Consider the following 23,989-nt stretch of genomic DNA (forward strand, 5'->3'; position numbering starts at 1 on the left):
TTTCTGATGGCCACTCACACTTTTCTCTAGATCAGATTCTCAAGTTATGCACAAAAATGAAAATCCAAGGAGACCTTATCCAATCCAATCTGAAGCAGCAGTTTAAGGCATTTGTAATTCACATAGACAGTCCCCCTGCCCTGGACTATACCACACATGTAATCTCTCATGGGCCTTGTCCAGAACACTTTGCTGACTTGCACCCCTGCTTTCTACTGTGACTCAGGTAAACAGAACTCTGCAGGCTCCCCACACCTCCCTACTTACCCAGATCTCCACCCTCTGATACTCTAGGAGGAGCCTTCAGGCTACATCCCATTAACCCAGCCCAGCCTGGACAACTACTGTGATAACTCCGAGTACCTTACCCTTAATGGCTGTCCTTACAAACCCGATGAGCTCCCAAATACAGCCATTTGAGAAATAAAATTGTGATAAACATCTGAGCCACATTATACTTATGTCACTGCAAAAGGGGCAGTAGGTTAGTATAGATTTCCCAATGTTTTGCATTATTCCTCAATTTCAGTGTTTTATTTGACAAGGCTGCATTGTGTATACCTAGGAAGTCTTAGGTTAGAGTAATAAATCTGACTTCTATTAATAAATACCCATAGACTTGTGTAAATAATGCCTTAGGCAGTATGAACTTACAGTTGTGCTTGGCAGTCTAGATAGCTAGTTTTCTATGGCAAAATTAAAGAAGCCTTTGATCATTTATCATGAAATCACCTTTCTCTCTAGGATTATGACAACGATGGCAAGATCTCTTTTGCAGACTTTGAAAAAGCAGTGACAAAAGACAGGCTTTTGTTGGAGGCGTTTGGACCATGTCTACCAGATGCAAAGGTAGTTTTTACAAATACTAAAAGTGGACAAGGGAAAAATTTCACTAAAATTATATAACATTTATTTGTGTGTGGGGGGGTACACATGCCATGTGCTGACTAGCTTTATGTCAACTTGACACAACCTAGAATCATCTGAAAGGAGGGAACCTCAGCTGAGAAAATGCCTATGCAAGATCCGGCTGTAAGGCATTTTCCTAAGTATTGATTGATGGGGGCGGGCCCAGACCATTGTGAGTGGTTGTCATCCCTGGGCTGGTGATCCTGGGTTCTGTAAGAAAGCAGGCTAAACAAGCCACGAGGAACAAGCTGGTAAGCAGCACTCCTCCTTGGCCTGCATCAGCTCTAGTCTCCAGGTTCCTGCCCTGTTTGAGTTCCTGTCCTGACTTCCTTCAGTGATGGACTACAAATGGAGGTATAAGCTAAATAAACCCTTTCCTCCATAATAGCCATAATAACCCAATCTAGGACATGCCACAATGCTTGTGTGGAGGTCAGAAGACGGTTTGTAGAAGTCTGTTCTCTTCTGCCACCATGTGGGTCTCAGAGAATTGAACTCAGGTAGTCAGGTTTCTAAACAAGTGCCTTTTATACACTGAGTCATCTTGCTGGCCCAATTAAGGAAAAATTTTAAAGGACTAGAAAATAATACATGATGGCCTCTCACCTGTGGGGCTTCAACCCATTGTCAAACTGTAGACAATCATGAAGTCATCTGTCTCATTCAAGTTTGGGGCGCTAATGATGGTGTTACTATTTCAGTAATTATAGTTAAGATTTCGATTTAGCTTGTTAATTTTTTGACCACACAAAGAAAAAGGGAATGAGCATGTACCAGGTCAAACAGGGAAAGATAAAGGCATCTTCACACATACATGAACACACACACTCACACACACACACGCGCACACACACGCACACACGCACGCACGCACGCACATGCACACACACGCGCACACACACAGAGGCATGGAAGGAGAGGGAGAGACTGATGACTCCACACAATGTAGCAAAAATGGTCGGATCCTGGGGAGATCATTTAGGATGGAGCAGCCAGCAGCCAGTTCTGCTACTTGATGGTCTTGTGCACTTCTACTGCTGGGAACCCTGAAGATGCCTCCTACCTCCTCCTCCTCCTCTCCTGGCGACGTGACACACTCCTTTCCTGTCACGGCCACTACTGTGTATGCTGGTGAAGGTGGATAGTCCGACATTCTTCTCACACTCACAAAACAGATCAGGAATGCACTTATGAACAGAAAACCCACATAACAGCTCCTCCCATGAAGGGCATAGAGAAGTTTCTGGATTGCCACAAACTACAGTATGTGGAAAATTATCCTCTTAACCATTTTTAGCAGTACTATCCAATCTCCAAAACCCTTTCATCCTGTGAAAATGCAATTCAGCAGCCATGAAACAATTCCTTATTCCTCCTCCTGTCATTCACACACTGCATTCACCAGGGTCCTGAGGTAGAGACTTGGGGCTTTACAACTGAGCAGCCTGTTCCAGCTCCTGAGATTTCAGTACAGCAATCTACGTAGAACCCGACCCCGATCCCCCCCCCCCCCCGTTGGCAGTTTTCTGTAGTGTCACCTGGCACTAAAGAGCCATGCTGGCAGAGCTGATAGTACACCACGGCAACTCAAGTAAACCTTATTGTTACAGCGCAGTCAGATATAACCACTGAAGAAGGCCTTAGGCACAAGAACTGAGATGCAAACAGAACACGGTGCAGGGTGTGCCTTCCACATTTATTTTTCCCAGAAGATAGAAACAGTCTGTACAAAATTACATGGTCCACTTACAGAAGTACAGGTGTGCTGACAGAGTAGAAATCTACAATTTCCAAAACCGATTCTTTTTTAGCTCATCACAGTTCATGCAAATTATTCTTAGAAGTCACAATAGCATGTACATTTCTTTTTTCTTTTTTCCTTTTTTTTCCCCCAAGACAGAGTTTCTCTGTGTAGACCAGGCTGGCCTCAAACTCACATACCAGGCCTGCCTCTGCCTCCCAAGTACAGGGAATAAAGGCGTGCACCACCACCGCCCAGCCCAACATGTACATTTCTAATACCAACTTTGTTCTAACACTTTTTTGCATTTGTCCTTTACAGATTTGCCTTCATTTTGAAGCCCTGATATTCAGGAACAACGTGACTACTACCATTTGAACACAAATGGCTCAATACCTGAATTAAAAGTCAGATCCTGACTGCATTTATTTGCATTATAGATTTTTATATTTGTTTCAAACAATTTCAATATTGTAATATAAGAATTAATACAAGCTGTGTGGTGGTGGCACACACCTTTAATCCCAGCACTTAGGAGACGGAGGTAGGTAGATCTTTTTGAGTTTGAGGACAGCCTGGTCTACAGAGTGAGTTCCAGGGCAGCCAGGGCTACACAGAGAAATCCTGTCTCAAAAAACTAAAAAGAAATCAATGTGAAAAGAACAGTTTCTGCCACATTGAGTGTAGATCCAAAAAAAGATTAAAAACATTTGCAAACAGTTTAAAAGAAATACAAAAAAAATAGTTTACTTTAAAAACACCAGTAGTAAGATACCTTAAAGAATTAAAATGGGCTAAACATAAAAAAAAAAAAGGATCTTTCTAGAAAATATCAATTTAGCTTGGTGTGGTGGTACATACCTTTAATCCTAATATCCAGGTGGCAGAGGCCCAAGGCCAACTTGATCTACATAGTGAGTTCCAGGCCAGCCAGGGTTACCCAGTGAGACACTGGCTCAAAAGGAAAACAGAAAGAAAAAACAAGACTAACTCACTGGCAAGCTATATTCTTCTTCGTTTTTGAGAGTGACTTGTATGCAGGTCTTCCGATTTGCCCTCTGGAGCCTTTGGTACAGATGAAATCACCTAGTTTAAAAAGAAAAGAAGTCACTCAGCAGTAGACAACAGCAGAAAAAAAAAAAACTTGGGACAGAAATGAGTACATGTAGACCTAAAAAACAATACAGAACTGTAAGGAGGCTTGTAACCAGGCAGGCAAAGGCCTGGCTGGAGGGAGATTAAGACAAAGGTTACAATGGGGCAGGCAAAGGCCTGGCTGAAGAAAGATTAAAAAGAAAGGGCGTATACCCTTTCCCAATACCCAGCCATTGTAGATAAGAGTGAGAATGTGTGGAGTGTGGCAAAGTGTGACTAGCAAGATTTAGCAAACTATTTAAGGACCAGCTCAGAACTGGGAACTTTAGAGCATAGACACTATGTCCTGGAGCTCTAATCCGCAAACCTGAGACAACCAGTCCATCTAGCTGAGTGCCGCCTGCCCGGTCTGAACCCAATTCCACAACACTGGGCCCTCAGGAGCCTATTGTCTGTGGTTCTTAGGATTGTTTGCTTATACTTGTGTGTTACTTTGACATAAGTGTCAAGTAAAACTTATATACTCAAAACCAACTCGCTGAGTTTGTCATTCCTCTCAGGTCAAAACCTGGTTAAGGGCTCGAGATAAGAACCAATCAAATCAGAATTTATTTCCTTGTATGACCAACAAACTTAAGAGAGGGAGAAAGTACAAATACACCAAAACCAACCAACAAATAAAAAGACCAAGAAGGTTACAACAGATTCCAGTAAAATTCAGAGAATCATTTGGGAATTTCTTGAAAACATATTTTAAATCTGGAAAATCTAGAAGAAATAGATAAATTCTTAGGCAATATATTGATGGACCAGCCTGGCCCATCTTAACATTAGAAGCCATCTTGTTACAAAGTCAAAATAAGTTCATTCCTGTTTTCTGAAAAACTTGGATTTGACCATGTCTTGACCCATTTCCTGGAATTTGAAATGTTTCATACACTATACCCTGACCTCTCTCTGTGAGATGTTCTGCTAAATACTCTTGAGATGTTCTGCCAAATTCCTACATAACCAAAATTCCTCTAGAAACTCTTAACCCTCAAAAAACCCCTTGCCTTGCAGTTCCTGAGCTATATGAATCCCACTCTCTCCTGTGTTCAATGCTATTTTCTCAAATCCTGCTTTAGGGAGACAGCCTTGGCTGACAGAAAACAAAGTTTGCTTAATTCAACTAAAAGAATTTGGGTAATGGCCTTTACTCCACAAAAACAATGCTTTCATGAGCTACTTCAGACAATAACTTTCTTTTGTGTTTAGGAAATAAAAAATCGTGTAAATAATTTGGAAAAAGACAATCTGATATCCAATTAGCTCAGATCTTTTAAGTTGTGAGCTAAGGTTCGGTCTTAGAAATCTAGCCTTGTGGGCTGTGGATATGGAAGTTATGGAGCACCACAAATCCATTCGGTCTGTTTCCAACAGACTAATTAACTGATTAAGTAATCAAAATCATTCTTTGTTTTATGGATATCTATCACAAAAGCATTAGGACTTTGATGCAATCTGCAGTAACTTTGAATTTAAGAGAACTGATTAAGCTGTCAATTATGGCTTCTGTTTTTACTATCTAGGGAGTTTTAAAGGGGGAGGGAAGGAGAGACAACTTCTAGAATCCACTATCATAGTCTGACTGACTGGAACATACAATATTTTGTACCTATGCTGACATAAAATATATCTGCTCATTATTAAACCAAGAATTACTGCCAAATAAAATATTGATCAAATTTGTTATTTTAGAAAATAAAGGTAGGAAAATACATCAAAAACAAAAAGTAAAATGAATAATTACAATGTTTTAGTTCCTCCAAATAATTTCCTAAATAGTTGCTGACTCTACAACTAAATTATCTCAATTAAAAAACAATTACCTCACCTCTTTAAGTTTACTCCGAATTAAATTTGCCGTTGTATTCAAGGAGTCATCCTGCAGATCCACTGTGGGAATTCCTGGTAACTTAGGTCCAATCACAACCTCGTTACTGCCTGTGTTTGTTTCAGGAAACATTCCAAGTTCATGATCACAGTTTCTCCTTCTTTTCCTCTCCTGCAGCTGTGTTGTCCTAGGCATAAATCTGCCGACTGACTCTGAGGTAGTAATGACCTCTTGCCCACTAGAGCAAGGTAGTGAATTCTTGTAAGTGTTCACCTGTACTTTTGGGGAAAAGGCACTGTAGTTACAATGCTCTGATAGTTCACTATGGTTCCTACCGCTACTACAGGAATTTGATGCTCTGTCCATATGTTCCCCAGGTAAAAAGTTGCTTTGAGAGGCAAAATAGCATAAAGGCAAGTCACAAGAATAAGGAAGAGAAGGACTTGAGTTCTCAGGAGAAGTGTTCAAAGAAGTTGTGCAAAATCCAGGCATATGTGGATGGAAATCTTGTCTAGAATCATTTGCTCCTTTTTGCTCTGGAACCAGTTTCTTCTTTGTCATGTAATAGTCTTCAAAGTTGTATTTTTAGACATTGAGGGAAAGATAAACAAATGTTTCATTAATCATTTTGATCATTCAGAATCTTGTAATTCTAAAACCACACTCTACTCCCCAAATGATACTTCCAGAGCAGGGAAGGCACTGATAAGATTTAAGGGCTTTCTGAAAGGATAGGAAAGGGTACTGTGTCAAGCTTTCCCTTCTCCTTGTTTTCCCTACTTATTTAGTGTATTGTCTTATTCATCTATCTAAAATGCCTCACAGTTCCCCTGGAGCCTCCTTGTCTCCCTAGTCAAAAGATAATAAAAATCTATTCTTTTACATTTTCCACTAACTGTAATCTTAGAGAGTTTCCCATACCATTGCGTAGAAACCTTTACAGTTTCAGAATATTCTACTATATGGATAAACCATGTTTAGTTCCTACTTGTGTCAGGAGAAACTCAGTTGGACATGTGGACATTTGAACCAGCTGCTGATCAAAAACTGGAGTTCTCCCACCAGGAGTAGCACTTCTAACTGGTTTGCAAATCACAGTTGCTTCTTGCTGCCTTCATGTTAGTCACTGGATTGCTTAGCAGGTGACACATGGCACTTCATGATTTGCTTCCTGTCTACTTTCCTAATTTCTCTCACTAAAACCTTGGTATTTTGGTTACCCTGTAGGACTTACAGCTCCTTAAACGCATGATGGCAATTTATTTCCCCAGCTTTAAACGTGTAGCCTGACTCACCCTGCCATCCTCTCCACTCCCCTTCTGATAACATTTGCTAAAATTCAACCATCTCTCAGATCCCATAGGAAATATTCCAGGAACCAACACCCTGTCTTTCTTGCCAAGACTGTACAGTGCTACACAGAACCCTGTGGTTCAAGTCACCAAAGGCCATAACTGAGCAGGGACTCCACAATGACACACATCCCTAGTAGTGCCCCATACACAGGGAGTGTTTACAACAGACTTTCCGTACCTTTGTTTTTAGTAGCTCTTGCAATGTAAGCCTTTCTTTCTTCTAATTTTTTTCTAGTTTCTTCAACTGTCTCAAATTCTGGAGCATAGCATACATGAAGTAACCCACCAAAGAAACTCTGCTCATCCATCTTTTTCTTAGCTACCCTAAAGGGAATTAGATAATTTAAAGAGAACTCAAAAGAGAAACACATAAATTACATGGCTTTTTATTTATGCCTTATATACACGTGTATTCTGCATTCAAGTATATGCTCATGAGTACAGATGCCTAAGGAGGCCAGAGGTGATGGAGGCCCTGGAACTGGAGTTACAGGCAGTGGTGAACCGCCTGACATGAGGGATGGGAACCAAACTCCAAATTTGAGATCTCTGGAACAGCGATAAGTGCTCTTAGCTTCTGTGTCATCTCTCCATCGCCCAGATACATAGCTTGTTTTCTTTCTTTCTCTGCCTCCCCAAGTACTGGGATTAAAGATATGTGCCACTACACCCAGAAAATTATTATTTTTATTACTTTCAATTATGTGTAAGTATGTGTAGAGGCTCTGTCCTGGAGCTAGAGTTTACCGACACCTGACCTGGTTACTAGGAATCAAACTCAGGTCCTGTGGAAAAGCAGTCCATGTTCTTAATTGCCGAGCCATCTCTGCAGCCATGGCTTTGTAATCCAGATTTACCTAAGATAAAAGCTTAATAGGTATTCCATAGGTTTAAGGAGCAAACTGTGTGTGTGTAGGGGGGGGGAGATAGGAGGCTGGGTAAGATGCTTTGTTTTGGATGATGCCACTGATCCAGAAAGTACTATTTTTTGTTTGTTTTGTTTTTGAGACAGGGTTTCTCTGTATTGCTTTGGAGGCTGTCCTGGAACTAGCTCTTGTAGACCAGGCTGGCCTCGAACTCACAGAGATCCTCCTGCCTCTGCCTCTGGAGTGCTGGGATTAAAGGCGTGTGCCACCAATGCCCAGCTCAGAAAGTACTCTTAATAAAAAGATTTATTATCTATTTACTTGTATGTATGTGTTCTGTACATTTGTGTGCATGTGCCCACAGAGAGAGACCAGAAGTCACTGGATCCTGTGGGGCTGGAGTTACAAGTGGTTGTGGGCCACCTGACAAGGGTGCTTGAGAACTGAACCCGTTCTCTGAAAGAGTTGCAAGCTATCTTACCACCCAGCCATATCTCCAACCCCAAGAAATTCTTTTCTCTCTACTCATAATCTCAATAGGTATTCAGCTAAGCTAGTCACACTTACCTATTCTTTTTTAAAAGAATAACTCAGGATCCTACTAGTTAGCTTGAGTTAATAGAACTTGTGAGCCAAATATATAACTTGAAGCTGGTAAGATGGCTCAGCATGTAAAGGCCTTTGCCACTAAGACTGAAGACCTGAGTTCAACCTCTGGGGCCCACATGGTCGGAAAGAACCGTCTCCTGTGCGCGTAGGTACACACGCACATGAACAAGTGGAAACAGTGAAAATACAACAGCTCACCAATGCAAAATTAAGAACTGTTGCTCCTTCTGGGGCTGGAGAGATAGCTAAGGGGTTAAGAGCACTGACTGCTCTTCCAGAAGACCCAGGTTCAAGTCCCAGCATGGCAACTCACAAGTGTCTGTATAACTCCAGCTCCAGGAGATCTGATGATCCACAGGGTCCTACATGCATACAGGTGAATAGGCTCACACAACCACACCACATACACACAAAAATAAAAGAGAAAGAAATAAATTGTTTTCACTCAAGAGATACTGAATACCTATTCTGAACCAACACTATAATAAGTAATCAAGTACTTCTGTTATCTACAGATAATGATTAATTCTTATTGAGATATTACCCCATGCAATGCCATATACCTCATAACCAACTTACAATAAAACCAAGGCACCAGGAAATTTATAACCGGGCCATGTTCCTACATTCATCTATAAGACTAGGATTCAGTTGGGATGTCTGACTCCATAGTCAACTGTATCAGGTCCTGTGGAAATACAAAAGCACACTAGTCCATATGCCTTCCTAACCATGAAGAGTTGGCCAACTGGAGAGAAAGGCACACAGCCCTTTGAAGTCAAATGCTTTAGTGGTGGGCTAAGTAGCATATAAAAGAAATATGAGGGGCTGGAGAGATGGTTTGGTGATAAGAGCACTTGCTGATCTTGCAGAAGAGCAGATTCAAATCCCATCACCTACCTTGGGTGGCTCACAACCCCCTGTACTCCAGCTCCAGGGAATCTGAAGCCGTTTTCTACTATGAAGTTACATCAATAGCAAAAGTCAGACAAAGATACACTTTAAATCAGGTTACTAATTAAAAAGAAAAAAAAATGGCTGACATGAACTAGGGAGAGTGCTCAGTCACAAAAGCACTTGCATAAGCTCAGTGCCTAGGTTGGAATCCCTGGCATCCACATAAAAGCTGGGCACTGCTGTATGCCTACAATCCTGGTGCTGGCAAGGGCGAGGTACAAGGATCACTGGTACTTGACAGTCAACCAGTCTAGCTGATGAGCTCCAAATTCAGTGAGAGATCCTGTCTCAAATAAATAAATGAATAAAACAGAGCGCAGTGTGGTGGCACATGCCTTTAAACCTAGTAGAGTCAGAAGGAAATTTAAATTTTAAGTTTTAAGTTTAGCCTGGTCTACCTAGCTAGTTCTAGGCTAGCCAGGACTACACATTAAAACTTGTCTCAAATAAATAAATAAATAAAAGTTGGAACACTGAAGAAGGCAATCAACATTGACCTCTAGCCCCCCCCACACACACACACTCACACTCCTTCCCCCCAAAATAAAGCATTGTTGACTTCACCTTATTGGAATACAAGAATTATGTCATATGTAAGTATTAAAAAGAAGGTGATTAGCATAGAACTTTAACAATAAGAACTGCCATTGCTAATATTTACTCCTAATAGGGAGTACATAAATTATTTCATTTCATCCACAGTCAGGGAACCTCAAGAAGCAGACCTTTTTGCTGTGTGGATTTTAAGAAGAAGAAAAATGTGCTTATCAGGATTTAAAACACTACCAAGTAATGAGGACATAGGGCTGGAAATTTGCTTCAAATGTAATTCTGAATCTACCGTACTACTGGTTCAAAAACTGTGAAGCACAGATATGAGACGATGGAAACAGCTTTGTATTTGTAAAGTCAGCCTTTTAAAAAAAATTTTAAAGATTTTATTTATTTATTATGTATACAGTCATGTGCCTGCATGCCAGCAGAGGGAACCAGATCTCATTCAAGGTGGTTGTGAACCTCCATGTGGTTGCTGGGAATTGAACTCAGGACCTCTGGTGGTGATAAACACCTTTAATCCCAGCATTGGAGATGCAGAAGCAGGCTCTCTCAGCTTGAGGCCCGCCTGGTTCCACAGAGTGAGCTCCAGGGCAGCCAGAGCTATGCAGAGACCCTGTCACGACCCTCTAAAACAAACAAAAACAAACAAACAAACAAACGGGAAGATCTAGGGTGATGAGTGTTTGTGTGACATGGATATGTCTGGGAAAACCCCAGGGCCGAAATGACAGCAACAGGAACACAGGGTATAGCTACTGCTTAATTTGTACACACCTTGCACTTTGTAATTTCACAAACTTGATGAGATAAACTTCTGTAAAATCTTCTGCTGGGTATTCATCTAGAGCGTTATACTGTTCAATCGCACCGTATAGAGCAAATCGCTCGACTAATTCCTTCATGGCTCCCACTGCAGGGACTCCCTGTATTAATAAGTACTGGGATTCCAAATTGATTGTGTATACCTAAAAAACAACAACAACAAAAAACCCTCAATCAATAAATGTACCTCGCAGACAAGCAAGCCTATGGCAAATCTGTCGCTCTGGGAGGAGGAGGAGGAGGAGGAGGAGGAGGAGGAGGAGGAGGAGGAGGAGGAGGAGGAGGAAGAAGAAGAAGGAAGAAGAAGAAGAAGAAGAAGGAAGAAGAAGGAAGAAGAAGGAAGAAGAAGAAGAAGAAGAAGAAGAAGAAGAAGAAAGAAAGAAGAAGAAGAAGAAGAAGAAGAAGAAGAAGAAGAAGGAAGAAGAAGAAGAAGAAGAAGAAGAAGAAGAAGAAGAAGAAGAAGAAGAAGAAGAAGAAGAAGAAGAAGAAGAAGAAGAAGAAGAAGAAGAAGAAGAAGAAGAAGAAGAAGAAGAAGAAGAAGAAGAAGAAGAAGAAGAAGAAGAAGAAGAAGAAAAGAAGAAGAAGAAAAAAAGAAGAAGAAAAGAAGAAGAAGAAGAAGAAAAAAAGGAGCTTTGAAAGCAAGAAGAAGAAGAAGAAGAAGAAAAGAAGAAGAAGAAGAAGAAAAAAAGAAGAAGAAAAGAAGAAGAAGAAGAAGAAGAAAAAAAGGAGCTTTGAAAGCAAGAAGAAATACTCTGGTCAATTCCGCCTGTAAACACACACGCAGAACTGTCGCTCCCGGCTAACGGCTAACACAGGCCCCCTGAGGGCGCCTGGCTACCCCAGTCAGCGGGCGCCAGTGCGCGCGCTGAGGAAGCGCTCCTGTCAGCTCGACGGCGCGGAGCGGCGAGGAGCGCAGCGCTGACCTCCGGTCGGTCCCGGGGCCTCCCGCGGGGAGAGACCCCTCTGTGGCGGCGTCCCCGTCAGGCCCTCCTCACCAAGGCCGCCCCCGCCCGGGGGCCTGGGAACGCGAGGAAACCGCAGCCGCCCTACCTTGACGGCGCGAGGGCGTCGGCCCTCCCGGTACCTGGCCCGCGAGTCACACACGGCCGTCTGCACGTGGTGATCGAAAACGCTCCCCGGCTTCCCGTCACTGGACGCCATGCTGCCAGCGGCGACCCCCAGCGCCACAACAACATCCGCCGGACGCGCTCCTCCTCCTCCGTGGCCAATGAGAGGGCAGGGTGGCTGGCGCGTGCTTGGATTGGCCGGGCAATCGACGCCATCGACGATCGTTTCCTGGGAGCGCGAACTCGGTCCTCCGTGTGCCGCCCCCTCGCGTCTCGGAGGAGCGACGGGAGGGTGACGCCGGCGGGGCCGGCGACGAGGGGGCGGGGCCGATCGAGCGGCCGATCGAGCGCCAGCCCCGGGCTCCGGCGGACGCCGCGACCTGCGCGGGAAGCGGGCGGGCTCGGGGGAGCGGGGCCGGGACGATGTGGAGCGGCGATCGCTCGGCGGCTGCGGGCTCGGGCGGGGCGGTCGTGACGGTGGCCTTCACGAACGCTCGGGACTGCTTCCTCCGCCTGCCGCGGCGCCTCGTGGCCCAGCTGCACCTGCTGCAGGTAACGCGCTGTCCGGGTGGGGGCCGGGCGCCGCCGGGGTCCGCCCGGGCCGGGCCTGGTCCGTCCCCGACGGCGCGGAGCGTGTGAGCGCCCCCCCCCCCCCCGCGGCGCTGCACCCACCCCCTGCGCGGCTCGGGCGGCCCCGGCCCCGGCCCCGGGCTTCCCTCCCAGCCCTCCGCCGCAGCTCGGGTAAAGCAGACTGAAAAGTCTGGGATTCTTTGCGAAGCAGCCTCGCTCTCGGCTGCAGAGCTCTAGAGGTCTCCGACCCACGGGCTTTCGGAAAGCGTCGTCCTGCCACAGAGGCCTCCTTCCAGCCGCTGTGTAGATTACGGAGGTTTCCAGTTCGTGCCCAAGAAGGTTAATAGGACGGCAGCTCTCCCGGCTTAGGAGAGAACTACGCAGGGGTGTGCGGGGAGGGGAGGAGCAGGCGATGGAATTATTCACACCTCACACCTTTACACAGGGGTAACAGGATTACTGGAACCTCAGCGAACTGTCACTGTCCGGATGCCGTCATTATGGTGTTCCAAGGTGGAAATACAGCACGCGGATTTTCTTAACCAAGAGTGAGAGGCAAATAGGTTCTCATGGGGGGGGGGGGAATCGAAAATTAGAATATTTGAAATCTTCTAAAATCTGGCATGCTGCCAGACTACTGGTTCATCAAAGAGGTATCCAAGAGTTTGAAATGACTTCAAGTAGTTCAACTTTCTTTCCTCTTGAGCTGCTTCTATCTTGCTGTTAAAATCCACCTATCAAAACACATCAATTTCATCAGAATCAGTTTTATTGTTAGTTTATCTTACCAAATAGACTTTCTTTTTTTTAACTGTCTGATGAGCTTTCTTGGAAAGAAATCAGTCACTGTCACCAAGTTCCAGCTTGGCTCATTACCCTTTGTCCTGTTTGTTAGTTAGTTAGTTTGTTTTTTTATTGAGACAGCGTTTCTCTGTGTAACAGTCCTTGGCTGTCCTGGAACTCGATTCGTAGACCAGACTAGCCCGGAACTCACAGAGATCCGGCTGCCTCTGTCTTCCTTCCCCTCCCTGAGATGCTGGGATTAAAGGTGTGGCACCACCGCTGCTGTCAGGCACCCTTTGCCATTTCTGATGATCATTTGATGATCTTTCAAATCCCAAATTGCCCACTTGAAGAGTTTAGAAAAATGCTTCCTTAAGAATTTGATCCTGGTGTGTTGCTACCTTAGACTCATGGCTGTTTAGAATTTGGTAGCTTGGTCTTTTTCGAAAGATTCGAAGAAATACTCTTGAAAATTGGTTCGAAGTATCTTTGAAGTTTAAATGCTTCCAGCCCTGGAATACATTGTTTTCTTCTAAGCCTATGTCAGCAGAACAGGTCAACACCTCACCCCCATTATCAAAGGAATATCTGTGTTTTATGGGAAAATTGTTCAAAGAAGTATCCATAATTGAATGCCTAGAAATAACCAACACTAACAGTTTGGATTCAGTCTTCCACGGTTATCTCAAACCTTTACCTTTTATGGAAATGAGGAGCTATATACACAAACACACATACAGTTGGTGTCATCCTTGTAGATCTCTGGAATTCTCCCCAGTGCCAGATCTCTCCTCAGATCTTAATGGCTCCCTCTGTTATGATCACCCTCCTCTCCTCTGTTCTTCCCCTGACTCAACCTTCCTGCTCCCTCATTTCCTCCTCTCCCCTCCTCTTCTCCCCCTCTTTGTCCCAGATCTCTCTCCCCTCCCCCCAGGTTCCCAATAGGCTCAGGAGATCCTGTCCCCTTCCTCTTCTCCAGGGTACCATGCATGTCTCTCTTAGGGTCCTCCCTGTTTCCCAGCCTCTCTGGCGGTGTGGATTGTAGGCTGGCAATCCCCTGATGGTTAAATTCCCCAAAAGGGTTCCATTCTATTACTTCTCTCCATCAGAAGATGTCCGTGGTTCAAATGAAGATCAATCTAAAAATCAGCTTGGAACAGTAGTTTGCCAACTCTCACTGAGTGTGGATTTGACATTATGCAGCTAGTAACTACATTTTGAAATGTTTTTCCTGTTTGATAAGGTTGATTTTTGTCTCCCCCTCCCCCGACCTGGGAATAGAGGGTGGAGGAGAGGGGGTTAGTAGATATTTTAGACATTTCAGCATATACTTCATATCCTCCTTTACTGTCTCTGGTTTTAAAGGCTTCTTATGAAATAGTAGGAACTGGATTGTAATATCAGCAGCTTATGAAACTTCATAAAAAAAAAAAAAAAAAACTGCCTAGGGCTCTATTACCTTTGCCCTCATAACCTAGATGGTAACCTAGGACTTTTGACTCCAAACCAGACCTTTCTTTTACTTACCAAATTGTACTTAGTTGAATGATCTTTGTTAGCAAAAACAGTTGGTTCATTGTTTGGAAATTGTGAGATTATGCAACTAAAGGATATGACTTTTTGAATTTTTTCTAGACAGGGTTTCTCTGTTTTACCCTGGCTATCCTGGAACTCTGTAGACCAGGCTGGCCTTGAACTCATAGAGATCCGCCTGTCTTCTGTATGCTAGGACTAAAGGTGTGTGCCAACATGCCTGGCTATCAGTGACTTAGTGGGTATGTTTGAGTACTGGGTTGCCGCCCAGGTGCTGGGAGTAAAGGCATGTACTACCATGCCCAGGCAGTTCTATGAACCTTTTAAGTCAGTAAGAAACTGCATAGTTGATTTAGGCCATAAGACTGTGAGCATGTTGGCTTTGTGCACAGCAGGCACTCCAGTATTCTTTGCAGTTTGTCCTGTTAAAAGAAACATAAAATACTGGAATTTGTGTAAATGAGAGTTTGGTATTTACCATTTTAAGGTTAATGGATTTATTTTAATTTAGAAAAATGAATTTAAAGCAGGGCATTGGTGGCACATGCCTTTTTTTCCCAGCACTCGGGAGGCAGAGGCAGGCCGATCTCTGTAGGTTTGTGACCTACAAGGGCTAGTTCCAGGACAGCCTCCAAAGCCACAGAGAAACCCTGTCTCAAAAAACCAAAAATAATAAACAAACAAACAAACAAATAAATAAATAAATAAATAAGAAAAATGAACTTAATAACATTAAGCTTCCTGAGATAACAAGATGATTTTTACTTTTTTTTTTTACTAAGAAGTGGTAAATGTGTGGAAATGCTTGTAATACAGTAGTAAATACATAAAGTTTGTTAAATCTTATCCATAATACACAAACGAATGAATCAAGGGAGGGTTAGCAAGAAGCGCACAAAATTGTTCATATTGTTGGGTTTTTGTGAAAGGAATTTGTTTCCTTCCAAGTGCGTACATTTCTCAAGATTCCTGTAATGAGTGTAGTTTTCTTTTCAGAGATAGGATCTCACGATGTACCTGGGGCTGGCCGTGAGTCACCACCCTCCTGCCTCAGCCTCGGGTGCTAGGATCAGACGTGCAGCACCATGTACTTCTTTAACCAGCGAGGACCCTGGTCTTTTCAGTGTCAGGCGCAAACTTCTATGATTCTATGATTTTCATGTTTTGCTGTTCTAATATGTTTTTAATTAAATTAACTAATTATGTGTGTATCTGTCTCTCTGTCACATGTGATGATACTTGTGGAGGCCAGAAGTCGACAGAGCTGGATCTGTATAGGCAGAAGAGCAGCCATGCTCTTAGCCACTGCGCCATCTCTCCAACCCTTGTTGAAAGTGATATCTTCCTATAATTTTATCACCTTTGTTTGTTTGTTTTGTGTTTTTGAGACAGTCTTACTGTGTAGCCTTGGCTGGCCTGGAGCTTGAACTCATAGAGATCAGCCTGCTTCATCATCCCAAATGCTGGGATTAAAGCATTTAATATTAATTAATTAATTAATAACACTATCATGCTCAGGCACTTCTATGAACTTTAAAAGTCATTAAGAAACTGCACAATATAACAGTTCAGAAAGGAAGTACAAGAAGTCACTAACAATAATTCCCCCTAGGAACATGGATCTGTCTTCACACTTTATCTTTTTTTTAATTTTTGCACTTTTACCATGTATATTTATTACTTTTTAAATAAATTTGTTGATCAGTAAGAGATTAAATATTCCAGCTGATTGGTGTTTCATAACTCTAAATTGTGTTGCTATATAATATTTTTCAATTTTTATTTTATTATCTATATGAGCATTTTGCTTGAATGTATATCATTTTTCTTCTTTGTTTTACTAATGTCAAATAAACATGTGCGTACTGGAAGTCTGTGTAAGTCATTCTACCCCCTATGGAATTTGAATTCTGCATCACTAGAGTTAGGCCCTAAGACTGTGAGCATTTGGCCTTAGGAGCAGCATCACCACTATTGGAAGTTCAAAATAACCATAGTCTTTTTATTATTATTATTACCAATGTGGATAAAGAGTGATTAACTATCTACAGCACTTTTTTTGGTTGTATGTATTATAATAGTTGCTTATCTGAATCCAGGGGGAAGTACATAAAAACTTTTAAACCTCTTTTCTTTCCCATTGTTTGGATAAATAGAATCAAGCTATAGAAGTAACCTGGGATCGCCAGCCCACGTACTTGAGCTGGGTGGAAGGCAGACATTTTAACGATCAAGGTGAAAATGTGGCTGAAATTAATAGACAAGTTGGTCAGAAACTTGGACTTTGCAGCGGGGAGCAGGTAAGCACAAAGCTGGCCGCGGCTTCCCTTTAGCATCCTAAGGCTCAGATACTGTGAGGGCGAGATGATTCCTATGCTGTCGTAACCAGGGTGAGATACTCAGGTTAACTATATTTTGTTCATCTTATCTTTAGCATGCCTCCTACTTGATTTTGTATTCTGGTTGCTCATTTTCCAGGCAATATTTTATGAAATATTTTCCTTTTTGAGTTCCTGGATTGTATTCCTATTTTAGATCTTCATTTTCATTTGTGTCACAATTTTATTATTTGTTTTGTGTGTAAATGCATGAGGTGGGATAGGGAAGTTAAGAGGTAGTGGGATGGGGAGAGGTCAAAGGTCAGAGGAAAGCTTATAGGAATCCATTTTTTTTCTTTTTACCATGTGAGTCCCAGTGTTTGGACTCAGGTGGTTAGGCGTGATGGCAGGCACCTTTCCCACTGAGCCATCGCCCTGGCTCCATTTTACTTCTCTCTCTCTCTCTCTCTCTCTCTCTCTCTCTCTCTCTCTCTCTCTCTCTGTGTGTGTGTGTGTGTGTGTGTGTGTGTCTATCATTCCCTCTCTGTCCCTCCCTCTCTCTTTCTTTTTCTCTTCTTTTAAAGAACTAACCATGTAGCTGGCAATGACCTCTGAACTCATTGATCCCCCTGGCTCACCCTCCCGAGTGCTGGGATTTTAAGTGTGTACCAAAACCCCTGGCTTATTTAATATTTTCTAACATAAATTCTAACCTTCCATGACCTTACTTGATTAAAAATATGACTTCAACAGAGAGTTGTCTTTCCCATTTCTGTCTTGGCCCTGAATGTGTGTACTTATTGTGGACCACAAAGCAATAAGGACTTCTTGAGTCTGTTTTTTGTTACAGTATGTTCATCAGCTTATTAATTCTAAGAATTTTAAATATTCAATTTAAATATTCACTTAAAATTTGAATGTAAAATTTTCATTTTTCCCTTTCTCTAAACCCAACCTCAGAATGGATGTTACTGTTTGTCGAGATCCAGCTGCCTTTAGGATTAAGAGAAAAAGCTGGTGTATGTTTCCTGCCATTCTTGTTCCACAAAGTATATCATGTGCCTTTCTCTGTACAGTCTTCACTGGATGAAAGCTGGGGTTGCTGTGGTGAGCACACAGGAATGCCAGGGTCTTTAGATGTTTGCATCCTTATCATAGATGGCATGGTATTTGCATATAGCCTCCTCACATCACCTTGTATTCTTATAATACCTAATTCAATGTAGACTTACAACACCTAATTCAATGTCAATGCTGTATAAATAGTTGTATCATTTAGGAATTCTACCAAGGAAAAATGTTTAACAAATACAGGGTTTCTTTTTTTATTTTCCTCCATCATTTTCTCTCCACAGTTGGTTGCAAATCATTGGCAGGAACAGACCAAGGCTGGCTAGCACCCAAGGCCTGAGTGTCTTGCTCTTCTGGAGCTGCTTTTGTACTTTCTCAGAATCCTTGGTGGCTTGGGTATCTCTTACAAGAATTTTGGGGCCGGGTGTGCTTCAGACCTGGGGCTATTTTCTCAGCCTACCAGTTGGGCAGCACACATCCAAAATTCTAAATCGTGAATTGCTCTGAAATGTGAAACCCATGCTCAGAAACTTCCTGCTGCAGAGCATTTAAGATCAGGAATAAAGTGTCAAAGATGGACTCACTGTGTCCAGAGGTGACATTACATTGAAGCTCTCAGTAGATGAGGCCAGTTTGCCCTCAGTGACCAATTTCTCACAGCAGAGTGCCACACCTTCTTTAACTTATTTTGAACTCATGATGGTTTTATTTATGCTTGCTGCTGATAATTAAAATGGGTCATTCATGAGAAGTCCATAAGCCTTACCGTAGGCTTTTGTGTAGAATTTTAATTTGTTTCATGGATGGAGGGTGGGGGGGGGTGCAAGGACATGTGAGTGCACACGCCTGTGGAGGTCAGAGGTTGGCATCAGCTGTTTTCTTTAACTGCTCTCTATCTTAGATATGACGAATCAACCCGACATGGGTGCTGGGAACCAAACGCACCTACTTCTAATTGCTGGGCCCTCTCTCCAGCCTTTCCACCCTAGCTATTGAAACAGGGTCTTTCACTGGCCCTAGAGCTTGATAATTCACCTAGCCTGGCTGGCCAGCAAGTGTCAGGGAGCCGCCTGTGTCTGCCTCCTCAGTGCAGGGATTATGGGAACCATTTCTCATGGCTGTTTTTATGTGAGTACTGTGAGTCCTAGCTCAGGCCCTCAGGCTCACTTGGCAAGCACTTAACAGACAGAACCATCTCCTAACCCTTAGAATTTTACATTTTAAACAGGACAGTGTCTTTAGAAGTCACTGGTGCCTTGTTTGCCGACCAGTCTTTGCCCAGGATTTCATAGCACACGGCAGTATGACAGCTGTGGGGACAGTATCAGTTTCCTAGGATGGATGCTGATGTCTTGATTAGAACTGCAAATAGTCCTGCTTGGTGTTTTTTTGTTTTGTTTTGTCTTTTGTGTTTGGAGACAGGGTTTCTGTGTGGCTTTGGAGGCTGTCTTGGAACTAGCTCTTATAGACCAGGCTGGTCTCGAACTCACAGAGATGCGCCTGCCTCTGCCTCCCCGAGTGCTGGGATTAAAGGCGTGAGCCACCACCTCCCAGCTTGTTTTTCATTTTCATCTGCTTCTAAGTGACTTGTGTCTGCTTTTCTGGAGACTCTTTTGTAGCAGTACTAGGAAGATTCCCAAAGAGCAGGAGACAAGAGCCGCCTTGTTAGGCTGGGTAGCACTGCCTGCTGGCCACAGGAGGCGCCTTTCTCATGCTCAGACTCATCCCATGTGTCAGGTGCCTTCACTTGCTGAGTCATTGCACCAGCCCTCCTCTCTTCAGTTAAAAATGACTTCAGTGTTTCTCTTGTGTATGGGTACTTTGTCTGCATGTATGACTGGGCACCACACGCATGTCTGATGCCTGCAGAGGCCAGAAGAGAGCACTGGGTCCCTTGGCACCCGAGTCACAGATGTTTGTGAGCCACCATGTGGGTTCTAGGACTCAAACCTGGATCTTTGGAAGAGTAATAAGTAATCTTAAGTACTGACCCATCTATACAGCCCTCACTTCTTCCTTAAAAATGATTTTTGTGTGTACGGGTGGTCTGTTTGCATGGATGTCTATGTAACACATGCATGTAGTGCCAGTTGAGGCCAGAAGAGGGCATCAGATCTCCTAAGGATAGAGTTTCAGACAGTTGTGAGCTGCCACGTGGGTGCTGCGAATTGAATCTGGGTCTTCTAAAAGAGCAGCCAGTATTCTTAACCACTGAGCCATCTCTTCAGCTCCTCTTCTTCCTTTTTTTTTGGTAGATCTGACTTGCACTCAAGATTCTCCTGCCTTAACCTCCAGAGTAACTGGAATTACAGGCACGTGGTATCCCACCTGACTCTTAAACTTCTTTCTAGTTATTATCTTTATTTTTGCAAACATGTTGTGCTAGGATGTTCCTTTGTTCTGTCTTTCATTGTAAGACAGTTTTTCCTAAAATATTGAGTGTATCAAGGCCTATCTAAGAATAAATACTTAATATTTGTTATCCGAAACATGGGAGAAAGAAAGAAAGACACACGGAAAGAGAGACATACAGAGACAGTAAGACAGTGTCTCACCAGAGAGAACTTATTTTCTAGAGCCACAGAAAAATCTTACAAAAGGAATTTTGCATTTCTGGTTTTTCCAGGTGTTTCTCAGGCCGTGTTCCCATGTGGTATCTTGCCAACAAGTTGAAGTGGAGCCCCTCTCGGCAGATGACTGGGAGATACTGGTAAAGAACTAAGTGCTGGCTCACTGTCAGATTAGACTGCTGCTACGTACCAGTAGATGCTTCTGGGCTTCTTTATGTATTCTGAGTCAGTCTGAATTGTAAGAATGACTTGGTATAAATCTCATGTATAACATGAGAACCACAGATGAGACAACCATGCTGTATTTGGGGCTAATTCTAAATAAGTAGGCTTTAACTTCTCTTGACACAGAAACAAAACAGCAAAAGGATAGCAGAGATGTTGGATCTGCCGTATGTGTTCCATAGCAATATGTATGCTTTAAATAAAACGGTAAACTTTAAAATAAAAAAGAGTGGGGGTCTCCATACCAGGTATGGAGTGGTCTGAATGCAACCTAATTTGACCTTTTTCTCTGTTGGTCCTAGGAACTGCATGCCGTTTCTCTCGAGCAGCATCTTCTAGATCAAATTCGAATAGTTTTTCCTAAGGCCGTTGTTCCCATCTGGGTTGACCAACAGACCTACATATTTATCCAAATTGGTAGGTGATATTGTAATATTTGCTGTCATTCTTTGCACCAGAGTACCAAGTCTGAAGCAGAAATAAACATATGCTAATAGGCTCTGTTTTCTGCCCAGTTGCCCTGATGCCAGCTGTGCCTTACGGAAGGCTAGAAACTAACACCGAACTCCTCATTCAGCCAAAGACTCGCCAAGCCAAAGAGAACACATTTCCAAAAGCAGGAGATGCCCATGGACAATTTCGTAGTTATGGACAAGAACAAAAAGGGATGTCAAAAGAATTGCAAACCAAGCAGCTTCATATGAACACAGAGGGCATCCCTGGGTCTAATGAAACAGACCCAAAGGTTCCCAGTGACTCATCATGGAAAGCACACTGGTGGACTATGCTAGGAAGCATGTTTTCCCTTGGGCCTGACAACAGACAAGCAACATCCTGGGGTTCATCGGAAATCAGTGTTTTCAAAACCATGCAGTCACAGGATGTTCCTCTAGACAGTGTTTTCAGAGTATGCCGAGTTCAGCCTCCTAGTGTGCGTGACACCCCAGCTACCTCTGTGTTTCACAAACACTGCACCGTTCATGTATTTCCATGGGACCAAGAATATTTTGATGTGGAGCCCAGCTTTACTGTGACCTATGGAAAACTAGTTAAGCTGTGTTCTCCAAAACAACAGCAAGGCAAAACAAAGCAGAGTGTCATGTCACCCGAGAAAGAGAAGCATCCATTAGAGTCACCAAATCATAAACAGATCGGCTCAGACCACACTGAGGAAGCTGGTGAGGCCTGTGTGTTGAAGGTGGTCTGGAATGGACTTGAGGAGTTGAAGAATACCACAAAGTTCACCAAAAGTATAGAACCTCTCCACCTTGGGAAAGTCTGGGTTAGTATGAGGTTTATAATTTGGGGAGAAACTTGTCACTTAATCTTTCTGAAGATTTGAGTTAGAATAATATATATAAATTAAAACCAACATGATGAGAAAGTCTCTAAATCCTCTATGTGGAGGATCAATGTCTCCAGCCCCTTACCTTTTGTTAGCATAGTATTTTTATTGATTATTTGGAAATTTCATATAATGTATCCCAGTCACATTTATTTCCCAGTCCTCCCAGGCCCACCCCCGCACCCTTGTGACCTCCTCCAAAATGTAGAAGGAGGAGGAGGAGGAGGAGAAGGAGGAAGAAAAGACCAAGTCCAATCTGTGTTGCCCATATCTTCACTGGGGCGTGGGGCGTGATCAAACTCCCAGTGACCAGCCCCTTAACGATGTTCAGTCCTTCCCCACCCACCACACCAGAAGCCACCAACTGGGAAGAGCTGCACTTCAGATTTCCTATCCTCCCCCTTCTTGATGTTTTCTATTTGGGGAGATGAGCATTTTGGGGTTGCTGGGGAGATGCTTAAGAACACTTGCTGCTTTTGCAGAGGACCCAGGTTTGATTCCCAGCACCCATCTGTAACTGCGGTCCCAAGGCTTCCCACACTCTCTTCTGGCTTCCATGCCACCAGCATGCATGTGAAGTACAGACACACATACAGGCAGAACACACACATAAAAAAGTCCAAAAGAATTTTTAAAGAATGTTTGGGCATCTTTATTGAGATGAAATGTAAAGTGTATAATGTGTCCAAAAATTGTTACTAGTGTAATAATGTGTGATCATCCCCATAATCTGTTTAGAATATTTTTATTAATGGGGGTGGTAAATTTTACTCTTTGCTTTTTGGATTGAATTGCGCCCATTGCAGATTGTCTGTGATTATTAGGTGTAACTACTCCAGATTTTTCAGTGGTTCTCAACTTTCTCACACACACACACAAAGACTTCTTAAATGATTATATACCATTCCTACAGTCTTGATGTTTATATCTCCCAGAAACCAATATTTTGAAATCCTTCCCACAAGGTGATGGTGTCAGGAGATATTGAGTTATAAGGCTGAAGCCTTGAGTTCGACTGATGTCCTTATGAGAGATGCCCACTCACCCTCCTCCTCTCCTGCCAGGGGAGGACACAGCAAGAGTGTGCTCACACGCCCAGGCAGGAGGAGAGCCTCACCAGCATCAACTCTGCCAGTGTCTCAACCATAGACTTCCCAGTTTATAAAACAGGAGTGAAGCTCTGTTGTTTGTAAGCCACCAGTATACATGGCATTTCTGTTAAAGCAGCCAAAAGGCTAAAACAACTATGGACCACTATGTTATGATCGTGGGATGACTTCTATAACTTCACTTGATTGCAAGAGAAAGGAATGTCAATATTTAGGCTATGAAATATTTGAATCAGTCTTTGGACATATTTATATACTTAGTGTTTATTTTTAAATTGCAGATCCCAGATGACCTGAGAAAGAGGCTAAATGTAGAAATGCATGCAGTCGTCAGGATAACTCCGCTGGAAACCACCCCTAAAATCCCAAGATCTCTGAAATTACAACCTAGAGAAAACTTAGTGAGTTCAAATACATGTTGTATCAAAATTCCTTTATGGGTGTTATGGGGTTTCTTATTGTTCATTAATAATGATGTGCTTCTGTTTTATTGTTGAAAGTTATACAATGTGGCATTTTAACCATTTTCTAGTGACTATTTCGGCTACATTAATTATATTCATAATGTTGTGCCTCCACTGCCATTTCCAAAATGTTTCTATCACCACAA

At 42.9% G+C, this 23,989-nt stretch overlaps 3 protein-coding genes across 7 annotated transcripts in view; 2 read left to right on the forward strand and 1 right to left on the reverse strand.

Moving 5' to 3' along the window:
- The window catches only part of LOC100763924 (EF-hand calcium-binding domain-containing protein 1), a 20,544-nt gene extending 17,080 nt beyond the window's left edge, over window positions 1–3,464 (forward strand). The window contains exons 5-6 of the mRNA XM_027389835.2: window positions 745–849; window positions 2,972–3,464. Of these exons, the coding sequence (XP_027245636.1) occupies window positions 745–849; window positions 2,972–3,028 (162 nt within the window). The 3' untranslated portion in view covers window positions 3,029–3,464. The remainder of the gene's footprint in view (window positions 1–744; window positions 850–2,971) is intronic.
- The window catches only part of Rbm48 (RNA binding motif protein 48), a 13,757-nt gene extending 1,753 nt beyond the window's left edge, over window positions 1–12,004 (reverse strand). Inside the window, exons 1-5 of one of the 3 annotated variants that reach the window (XM_027389828.2) lie at window positions 11,839–11,996; window positions 10,741–10,931; window positions 7,155–7,300; window positions 5,622–6,190; window positions 3,646–3,736 (exon numbers count right to left, since the gene is read on the reverse strand). In XM_027389828.2, coding sequence (XP_027245629.1) covers window positions 3,653–3,736; window positions 5,622–6,190; window positions 7,155–7,300; window positions 10,741–10,931; window positions 11,839–11,949 — 1,101 coding nt within the window. In that variant the 5' untranslated portion in view covers window positions 11,950–11,996 and the 3' untranslated portion in view covers window positions 3,646–3,652. Of the gene's footprint in view, window positions 1–2,584; window positions 3,737–5,621; window positions 6,191–7,154; window positions 7,301–10,740; window positions 10,932–11,838 lie in introns of those variants that run through there. The other 2 variants (XM_027389830.2, XM_027389831.2) reach the window with 2 other exon arrangements.
- A 190-nt stretch (window positions 12,005–12,194) lies between these two features.
- Window positions 12,195–23,989, forward strand: part of Pex1 (peroxisomal biogenesis factor 1) — a 45,019-nt gene continuing 33,224 nt past the window's right edge. For 2 of the 3 annotated variants that reach the window (XM_035451930.1, XM_027389827.2), the window contains exons 1-6: window positions 12,195–12,407; window positions 16,898–17,041; window positions 20,757–20,840; window positions 21,228–21,342; window positions 21,441–22,207; window positions 23,661–23,780. In XM_035451930.1, coding sequence (XP_035307821.1) covers window positions 12,279–12,407; window positions 16,898–17,041; window positions 20,757–20,840; window positions 21,228–21,342; window positions 21,441–22,207; window positions 23,661–23,780 — 1,359 coding nt within the window. In that variant the 5' untranslated portion in view covers window positions 12,195–12,278. The remainder of the gene's footprint in view (window positions 12,408–16,897; window positions 17,042–20,756; window positions 20,841–21,227; window positions 21,343–21,440; window positions 22,208–23,660; window positions 23,781–23,989) is intronic. The other variant, XM_027389826.2, reaches the window with a different exon arrangement.

The sequence above is a fragment of the Cricetulus griseus genome (genome assembly GCF_003668045.3).
Source record: "Cricetulus griseus strain 17A/GY chromosome 1 unlocalized genomic scaffold, alternate assembly CriGri-PICRH-1.0 chr1_0, whole genome shotgun sequence".
NCBI lineage: Eukaryota > Metazoa > Chordata > Mammalia > Rodentia > Cricetidae > Cricetulus > Cricetulus griseus.